At 46.3% G+C, this 10,000-nt stretch overlaps 1 protein-coding gene across 1 annotated transcript in view; it reads left to right on the top strand.

Moving 5' to 3' along the window:
• The window catches only part of rims1b (regulating synaptic membrane exocytosis 1b), a 73,146-nt gene that overhangs the window by 34,629 nt on the left and 28,517 nt on the right, over window positions 1-10,000 (top strand). The window contains exons 6-10 of the mRNA XM_076270541.1: window positions 393-1,357; window positions 5,667-5,707; window positions 7,365-7,475; window positions 8,195-8,294; window positions 9,052-9,175. Coding sequence (XP_076126656.1) covers window positions 393-1,357; window positions 5,667-5,707; window positions 7,365-7,475; window positions 8,195-8,294; window positions 9,052-9,175 — 1,341 coding nt within the window. The remainder of the gene's footprint in view (window positions 1-392; window positions 1,358-5,666; window positions 5,708-7,364; window positions 7,476-8,194; window positions 8,295-9,051; window positions 9,176-10,000) is intronic.

A 10,000-nucleotide genomic window follows, 5' to 3' on the forward strand; every position in this document is an offset into this window, starting at 1 on the left:
TTTAGCCCTGCCCCTGCTCTGTTCACCATTCCGTCTTGAGCAGATTTCACAGCAAGCCTACTTATGCCAGACACACTCAGTTCACCCTAAAATACATCTGATATGTTTTACCTTTTACTGAGCGCCCCTGTGGTATAACATATGATACAACAGTAGAGGACTTACCATTGAAATTGTCATCATGATTTAAAATGAAAACTCGAAACCATTAATTAATTATGATAAACGTAATTATATGATGTTTTTTTTATAGGGCCCATCACAAGGTAAAAACTCCATGCTGACCAAAACTAGAAATGCAAACACCAAAAATCAACAGAAAATGTGCGGTGCCACAATCCCTGATTAAGATACCACAATCCCTGATTCTGTTGTTATTCCTCCTTTAACAGGAAGCGACCGCTCTCCCTCCACGAGCAGAATGGAAAGGTGATTGGCCGAGGAGAGCGGAGGCGGGTCCCCGGGAAGCAGTCGTCCGAGGAGCGTCCTCCAGGGGACAGGCGGCGCCTGGAGAAAGCCCACAGCCAGGAGGAGGAGCCTGATGAGGGGGGCGGGACGGTCGGACAGGCGGCAGACCCGCGGAGGCGCTCGGCCCAGGACGAGGAGGCCGAGCGTCAGCGTCAGCGGGAGGAGGAGTTCCAGACGCGTTACCGCAGCGACCCCAACCTGGCGCGCTACCCGGTCAAGCCGCAGAAGGAGGAGCAGGAGATGCGCATGCACGCCAAGGTGTCCAAGGTGCGGCACGAGCGCCACCACAGCGACATGGCCCTCAACGAGGTGGGCCTGGGGCCGCCCGGCGGCGGCGGTGGCGGCGGTGGTGGCGAGAGCCGTGGCGAGGGGGGGCCTCGCGCTCCCCGGAGAGGCGGCCCCGGCATGGACGAGCGCAAGATGCTCCTGGACAACCACCGGGCGTACTCGGTGGATAGGACCGCAGGGGGTGGAGGTGGGGGAGGAGGCGGGGGTCACGGGAGCCAGGGCTCCCTGCACAAGCCGGGCCCCGGCGGGCCCCGGTCGGGGCCTCTGCCCCCGGAGCTCAGGGACTCGCAGGAGTGGGGGGGGCCGCCCAAGGCGGGGGGGCCCCACCTGGAGCCAGTGACGGCAGCGCACAAGGGCCGGCACATTGGCGGCGGCGGCGGCGGGGGTCCACCGCCCGGCGACGGGCTCACGAGGATCGACTCGCTCAGCTCCGACCAGTCGGAGTCCCTGCGTCCGCCGCCGCCGCGGGCCTACAGGACCCGGCAGGGCGGAGGAGGCAACAAGCGGCAGATGTCCATCAGCAGCTCGGAGGAGGAGGGCGGCTCCACGCCCGAGTACACCAGCTGCGAGGACGTGGAGATGGAGAGCCTCGGCGAAAGAGGTATGGAACGACACTACCCAACCACTTCCTGTTTCCAGGTCTTAAGTATGTTCAGTCTCCCCAGCATAGTTAGCTGAACAGTATCCAGTTTCCTGTAAACGGAATAAGCAGTCCAAGAAAACTTCAATGATCATCTGCATCGAAAAAAGCTTTATGTCTAGGACTAGGCTTAATCCATGTACAGGAAACTGTCTGTGTATAATGACTCATTACAACTCATTACATTACAGGTTCAATTCAAACACAGATAGCAACACTGCAAAGTTAATTACATATCATGGCAGAGTTTAACTTTATTTCAAACGTGATTTAATTGTTTGTTCACCAGTTCATTTAGCCTGCACTGTAAAGCAGAGCCAACTACGCACTATAAGGGAGTAGGGAGAACTACTGTATGCACACAAGGACATGTGGTGTTGAGGTGGGATGGGGACTACATTCTGATCAGGAGAGTTGGCATGGAGAGGAGATGAGCTTCATTTCTGTTGACTCCGCTGAGAGCAGTAGAGAGGATAGTGGTCTACAGAGAGCATAGAACTGCAGCAGGATGCACACGCCAAATATTAATACAGCTAAACCCCCGTTCTAGGAAATATGCACATCAGACGCTGTGCTAGTTCAGACAGAGTTCTATTTTTCACTCCGCTCCGGTTCTTCAGTTCTCCGCTTTAGTCGCATTTTCTCTGTCCGGTTTGGCTCCCGCAATAAAATAGCAGCGGCCCCCTAATCAGATCTGTCGTGGATCCCGGCCAGATCTGTTTCAAACTCAGCTGTCATCTAGGCAAGTGTCCAGGGCGCAGCAAGGTCCAAGTCCCTTTCTTCGTCCCATATTCCCCAGCTCATGATGGTGCTGTGAACACTGGGGATCGAGCTAATCCAGCCTCTTAGAGTAGGCTACCTATATTATGAAAAAAGAATGGTATGGTTTGTATGCAACTATCATTTTCAAAGCGTGGAAGTCTGATTTTGTGTACGATTATGGCCACATCTGGACACAAAACATACATAGAGATTAGATGGGATTTGGGGGTCATACATTAATAGTATAAAAAAAAGTCTTGATGAATCGTAGAAGCAAAAGTGAGTAGAGAACTACACATAACTTAACACAGTCCTGGCAGATAGTGTGTGGTCAGATGTCTTGCTTGTTAATGATGATTTCAGGTCCTGAATGTATACTCATCTTATTGTCACATTGTACTAGAAAAACCTACATGGTCTGGGCATTCTTTCTTCAAGTTAATAAGGCATTACAGACAAACTGGTCAGCCAACTACTGTAGCTAAAGAGCAAGCAATGGGTTATGGTGAAACGATCGGCACATGTTCTTACATTTTTGTTGGCTCTCACACAACACCATGTGTGAATAGTCTGGCCAGTGGGAGAGTGAGCAGTCAGGTGTGGGAGAAACAGGTGTGTTTATCTCATGAACAGCCAAGATGGCTTCTTACAGACAGAAACCTTAACAATCTATAACAATTTGCATGTGAGAATGAGTGGGTAGAATGAAAGTTTGGGTTGTTAGTGAAATGTAGCTGATATCTAATATCGCTGTGCATGATACAGTGTTCTCAAAAGCTACTGATGAAAATACACCCGTACTGTAAAATCATCAGCTAAATAAATACATATAAAGGAATGAATATGAGTAAATGTCAAACGCATCTGCGTCGACGTGATTCACCATCCCATTGCTCTCTTGACATGCTCTCCTCTCATCATTTGGGGGGGGGGGGGGCAGGCAGGCAGGCAGGCAGGCTGGCGCTCTGAATTCTGTTCCAGGCCAGAGGGAATTAGGTCATCGGCTAACGTAATGCTCTGGCCCGAGCCCCGACAACAACCTCCCGACGACAACTCATCTGTTCCCAACACACCAGCCAGTCGTTGCCCATTTTGTTCACCCAAACTTTTTGAAACATAAAAAAAATCCCCCCCCCCCCCCCCCCCCCAAGTCCCCACAGCGCCACAGCACGCCTCCGTCCGAGTCAGAGATGAGTCGGGGTGACCATGGCAACCGGGCTTAGCACCAGCCTCAGTCTCACCCTGGCTCACTCCTGGCTCCTGCCTTTGAGTCGGCCTCCGTTCCAATCCCACAGTACTGGTCGTTTTTAAAGCCAGATTAGAGCGCTGGAGACTACAGAGTGCTATCAGCCACTGGGGGCAAGAGTGACGTGCAATTGGCCATCTTAACTCTCTGCCCCAGAAGTGAGCAGAAGCCAATCTGACCCACTGAGCTGAGTTCCCCCCCTCCCTTTAAACAGTTTGTTTTCTCTTCTCTTCTTTTCTCTCTTCTTCTCTTTGCATTCATTACCTTCTTTTCTCATCCCTCCTCTTTATTCTCCTCCCCCCCTTTCTCCCCCACTCTTTATTCCCGTCTCTTCTTCTCTTCTTCTCTTCTCTTCTCTTCTCTTCTCCTGTGATCTCTTCTCTTCTCTTCTCTTCTCTTCTCTTCTCTTCTCTTCTCTTCTCTTCTCTTCTCTTCTCTTCTCTTCTCTTCTCTTCTCTTCTCCTGTGATCTCTTCTCTTCTCTTCTCTTCTCTTCTCTTCTCTTCTCTTCTCTTCTCTTCTCTGCTCTTCTCTTCTCTTCTCTTCTCTTCTCTTCTTCTGCTCTCTTCTCTTATCTTCCCTTCCCCTTTTCCCATCTCCTCTCATTTCCTTGAGATTCCCAAGACACCCTCTCACGAACACGAGCCCTGATGGTGCTAAAGCGGCTATTGTTTGATGGTGCTAAAGCGTCGGGGCCTTGATCAGACTTTTTGAGGATGCCTCGGCTTTCCCTTCGGCTCTCAGCTCAAAGCTCCTGGGGCTCCACCTCAGCTCCACATCAGCAGCAGCGGCAACAACACAGGAGAGATCCCCACTCGCTCCCATCCCCTTTGATCCACCCCAGCAGCTCTCTCTGAGATGTGCAGGAAAGGTCCTTTTGACCTTCACTGCTCAGCAGAACAACGAGACAAGGGTTAGATATACAGTATGCTCATACGTCTCCTTCGCCTCTCCTTGTTGGTATTCTTCCACGGCCATTCTTATTCGTTTCGTTCTACGATAGCAGTTTTGACAAATCTAAACATGGTTTGTTTTTGTTCCCTTTTAAGCACATTTGACTTTGTGTTTTTTCCCCACTCATTCCCATTACTAGTATTTCAAATCAATGTCTTGTAGGCGCGCCATCTGAGCCCCTTTCTTTAATTTCACAGGAATAGGAAGTCATTTTTTTGGTGTTGGCAGGACAAATCATAAAAGCTTGCTTGTAAACTACACTCCTATTTCCTCAAGCCCTCAACTGGCTGTGTCTGGTAGCTCAAGTTGAGAGGGGGGTCAGGGTGTCTCACTCACACATTTACATGTCCTGTATAAAAGCAGGATGAGGGTCCCAAGCTTTACGGATGCAATCAGATTGGTCAAAATCTGATTGATCAAAATTGGCCACCACCTTCAGCTCTCCTGTAGCATTACTGTGACCGATGCACCTTTCCCTTGCACAGTTCCTCTGAACAACACCCCCCCCCCCCCCCATCCACCCCTGTGTGGGGTTGGGAGGGGGGGCTGCTTAGAGGGACTGTGCAAGGAAAAGGTGCATCGGTCGCAGTAATACAACAGGAGAGCTGAGGCAGATATTCATTGAGGATGACAGTGGAGGCAATGAGCCTTGGGATTTAATTAATCAGTCAACATAGGGGGGTTTGACAGCAACGCCGAAGCCAAGGGGAGAGAGAGGCGAAAAGGGTGCCTGCTCCAAGAGGAGGAATCAGGATCCAGGGACCGGGTCGGGAACGGATGAGGCCCGAGTCCTCCCCAGGTCTGCTGGAAGTCTGTCATCATGGCTGAAGTCTGAGATGCGAAATCAGGCCCAAGCCTCCCATGATACAGTAATCTGACATCTGTGGCGTTTGGCAATATTAGTAAACACTGTCATCATGAGAGTTTAGTGGGTTAGATTTAGAGGTCACTTTAGGTCACAGGGTTTGTGTGAGGTCATTTTCATCGAAGCTGCCCATTACGCTAGAGCCGCTGTATGTTATTTAGAGAGCATTGTGAAGTTATTAGGCAAGCAAAGGGAAAATGATTCACATCATGCTAAATATGTTGTAATATGAAGGAAATATTGAAATGCATTGGTGTTAAATTTGTAAATCAAAATTTCATATGACAGTTTACAGATTTTTTCATTAATTCATTCATTTATTCAGATTTGACTGACTAGTATGAGAAGACTAATTACTCCCCATCCCCCTTCTATCTCTGTCTGTTATTCTCTCCATCCCTCTCTTTCTCTCTCTTTTTTCACAAATGTATCCCTCTTTTCCAGGCGACTGGGACTGCTACCCAATGGACCCAGCTGTATGGCATGTAAGTGTTCACATGGCGCCACCTCTGTTGTCCTTTAGTCTAATTTAGCTTGTGTGAAACGCTGGCTCCCCCACTCTTCCTCTGTGGTGCCAGAGGGGAAGAGATGTTGGAGTGCTGCTCCCCCTGCAGACAACGTGTGGTACTGCACCCCTAATTAGACAAAGTCACTGTAGACAAGTTGTCAGGTCAACATTTTTATTTATACACCACAGTGAAGTAACGTTATACCCAGGACCATATTACAGTAAGAGCTGAATTATTAGTCTGGGTTGCTCTCATGTTCGGATGGGCCTTGTTCACATACATAGAGTCTCATGGTGTCTCTTTAATGTGTAGTTTTTGTTATGACTGCCAACGTTAAATATGATTTATGTTTCAGAACAGTATAGATTATAGTATAGATTATATATGCTCTGTAGTGATCCTGGGCTTTCCGTTTGTTGTGATTTGTAATTGTGGCTGTGTATGTGTAGGTGAAAAGGAGAAATCAGAATAGATTGTGCATCAACACTGGGCAAAGAGAGAGGCCTGATTTATTTATAGAATTGTAGTTTGACAGGTATAGCTGGTCCTATTTGAGCACGAGCAAGTCAAATCAAGTCAAATCATCGCAAAACATTTACATATGACTTTACATACTTTGTTTTTGTGTCCTTGTCAATTTACACTACCGGTCAAAAGTTGGGGTCACTTAGAAATTTCCATTCCACTCCATTATTGAGAATATCAGCTGAGATCAGTTGCGTTGTTTTTTTTTTCCAGGACAGCAGTTTTCAGCGCTTACATAATTGCAAAAGGGTTCTTGACTGTTGTAGAAAGAAATGGCTGATCTTTATTCCAATATCTGCATTGCCCATTATGAGCAACCGTTCATCCAATGTTCCAAAGGCACATTCTGTTTACTAATCTGATATCATTTTAAAAGGCTAACTGGGAAAACATTGGAGAACCCTTTTGCAATTATGTAAGCACATAATGTAATCTGAAAACTGCAGCCCTGATAAAAAAAACAATGCAACTGATCTCAGCTGGTATTCTGTCTATAATGGAGTGGAATGTAAATCTCTAAGTGACCCCAAACTTTTGACCGGAAGTGTGTGTAAATTTAGCAATATCCAAATATGTTTGTGTCAAATCTGCACAACACTAATGCCTGTCTGAGTGAGTGCAGCTACATTTTTGTACATGTTTTGTGTGACATTATCTGTTCTGTGCATTACACCGTGAAGTATCCGGAACATCCAGAAGCAATGATGGTCCTTTCAGCCTGAGAGAGTGGGATAGATTGAGAGTGTGAATTGGAGTGAAAAAAGAGAGAGAGTGGTGTTAAGAGTGAGAGGGTGAGCGGAAGAGAGAGAGAGAGAGGGTGATGTTGAGAGAGGGGGTGATATTGAGAGAGAGAGTGAGAGGGTGATGTTGAGAGAGAGAGGGTGATGTTGAGAGTGAGGGGTGAATGTAAAAGAGGGTGAGAGGGAGAGTAAGAGCTAGTATTGCTCTCTGTTGGCTGTGTACTAAAGGGATTACTTAAGGGATTATACAGCACTGGTCTCCTCTTTATCACTCTCCATCTCTCTTCTTCATCTCTCCTCCTCTCCTCTCCTCTCCCTTCTTTTCTCTCCTCTCCTCTCCTCTCTCTTCTCTGCTCTTCTCTGGCCAGCATCCGGTTACGTGGCAGCCGTCCAAAGAGGGAGATCATTTAATCGGCCGCATCACCCTGAGCAAGCGCTCGGCCATGCCCAGAGAAGCTGGCTCCCTCCTGGGGCTGAAGGTGAGTCTAATGGGGGCTGAAGGCGTGCACTTTACAGCCAATTATTACCCCCCACTGCCCCCCCCACCCCCATCCAACCTCCTACCAATGCACACACACACACACACACACACACACACACACACACACACACTCTCTCTCTCACACACACACACACACACACACACACACACACACACACACACACACACACACACACACACATACACACACACACACACACACATACACAATCATTATCCCCTGACCCTCCTGTTGCCCGGAAGTCCTACCCGTCTTGATTTCTAGTGTGTTACTGAATAGCATCATATCAATACTGTGCCCTGCCATTTAGTCTGACATGGTTTATGATGTGGTAGTTAAAAGGTTTTCAATGCTAGTATAGAACGATAGATATTGAAAGCATACAATGCATACAGTACATACATACACATGCATATACATATATGACATATTACCTGTAATTGAACACATATATTATGTTCATAATGTTTAACACATCAATATACACACAAATGTTGATTTCTGAACACCCATACATGTGTACAGTATATATAAAACCTCTATTTTGCTGGCTCTTCAGAGTTAGATGACCTATACTATTACTACTCACCTGCCCTGTGCCAGCATAGCAGTGGTCAGTCATCTGATGATGATGATGATGATGATGATGATGATGATGATGACGATGATGACGATGATGCTCTGGGTCTTCGCAGGTGGTCGGGGGGAAGATGACGGAGACAGGTCGGCTCGGAGCCTTCATCACCAAAGTCAAGAAAGGAAGCCTGGCTGACATCGTAGGACATTTACGTGCAGGTGCGCATCAGGTTGAGAGTATGCACACTCTTAAAAACAACACAAACGGTGTAGTCCCTATCTGGACATAGAGATGTGTTAAAAAAAAAACACACAAGTTCTGTTATTTTTTACACATACTGTGTACACTCTTGAAGCAAATAACAAAAGCAATGTGTTGGAAACAATACAAACTGTTGTCCCTATCTGGACATAGGACAAGCTGTGTTGTTTTCAACACATTTATTTTAAGAGTGTATGCGTTCCTAAAAAGGACAAAGCCAATCCACCAGAGGCCATGCAGAGCTTGTCATCCAGTCATTGTGTAACGGTATCCTGCCTTTACCCACAGCTGGTTATACCGTAGCAGTTAGAAGCTACTGAGAATACTTTACCATAGAAGTCCCTCAAGCAATCCCTTGAAGAGGCTATTTAGTACTATTGGGCTTTTCACCAAGTTCTCTAGATTAATTCACCCATTAGGCCAGCCTTTAAGTCACCTTGTGCATGATATATATTGTAAGTGATTGACACACATATAGTACAGCATTAAAAACATGTATGTTTAGGGACAAGTATTTTTAGGGACAATATCGTATTAACAGCTCATGGGCAGCCTAGAAAATAGTTTTACAGTATTAGATGTCAGTAATCCAGGCTTGCGCTGGTCTGATGTGATTGTGTTTGGTAGTTTTATTAGTTATTAGTAGTCTGATGTGATTTCATGTCAGTAGTCTAGCCTTGCGCTCATGTGATTGTGTTGCATTTTCCTGTGCAGGCGATGAAGTGCTGCAGTGGAATGGAAAGGCGTTACCGGGTGCAACCAAGAAAGAAGTCTACAATATTATCTTAGAGTCTAAAAACGCCCCGCAAGTTGAAATAGTCGTTTCAAGGCCCATTGGGTAAGTTCAGAGCACATAATGGTGTGTTGTCATCAGTGTTGGGAGGGTTACTTTCAAAACGTATTCCGTTACAGAATACAGAATACATGCCCAAAAATGTAATCTGTAACGTATTCCGTTACGTTACTCAGTCTGAGTAACGTATTCTGAATACTTAGATTACTTCCGCATTGAATTGCATTGGAATGTGGCCATCAAATCCTGCTTAGGCCTACTAAACAGGCCTATTCTGGTGTGTTCATCTGTTCCAAATGGCTGTGTTAGGCCCACATAGGAGAATGTAAAGTCAACTAGGCCTAAGCTACCTGATACAACTTTAAAATAGCAAGGTGACCACTAAAACTACAGCAGGTGACTAGGCTAATTAAAACAAACAAAATAAATAGGCTACTTTAAGGGCGTAGCCAGAAATTATAATTAAGGTGTGCCTGTGAGATTTTTCGGTGGCATCAACCCAGTACAAGTGAGGGGCGCATATGACTGGTGGAACGCAAATGACCTGTACATGTAAACACTATGGGCTACTGTATATCAGTGCTCTCAAAATGAACGTGATCGCGTAATCAAAAACCGCACGTTAAAATATGCTAGGCCTACTCGCAAGAATAATTCTTCAGAGGCTGCACCATATAATTCATTTTAAAACGTAAATGTAGATCTAATTAGAAAAAATAATAATCCATAAAGCTATTTTAAGTTAGAATAAACAACTTAGAATGCAGTGCCTATTTTAGAGATTGGTTTTATTGCCTAGGTCTAAACCAGCACGTGAACTAGGCATTGCTTATTGCTTAGCAAACTGTGTAACCGATTGGCCGAAGTAGC

This window comes from Alosa pseudoharengus, unplaced genomic scaffold, assembly GCF_046254945.1.
Source record: "Alosa pseudoharengus isolate Yale_2024_CS ecotype anadromous, Long Island Sound unplaced genomic scaffold, YU_APseudo_1.1 YU_APseudo_1.1_scf_1, whole genome shotgun sequence".
NCBI lineage: Eukaryota > Metazoa > Chordata > Actinopteri > Clupeiformes > Clupeidae > Alosa > Alosa pseudoharengus.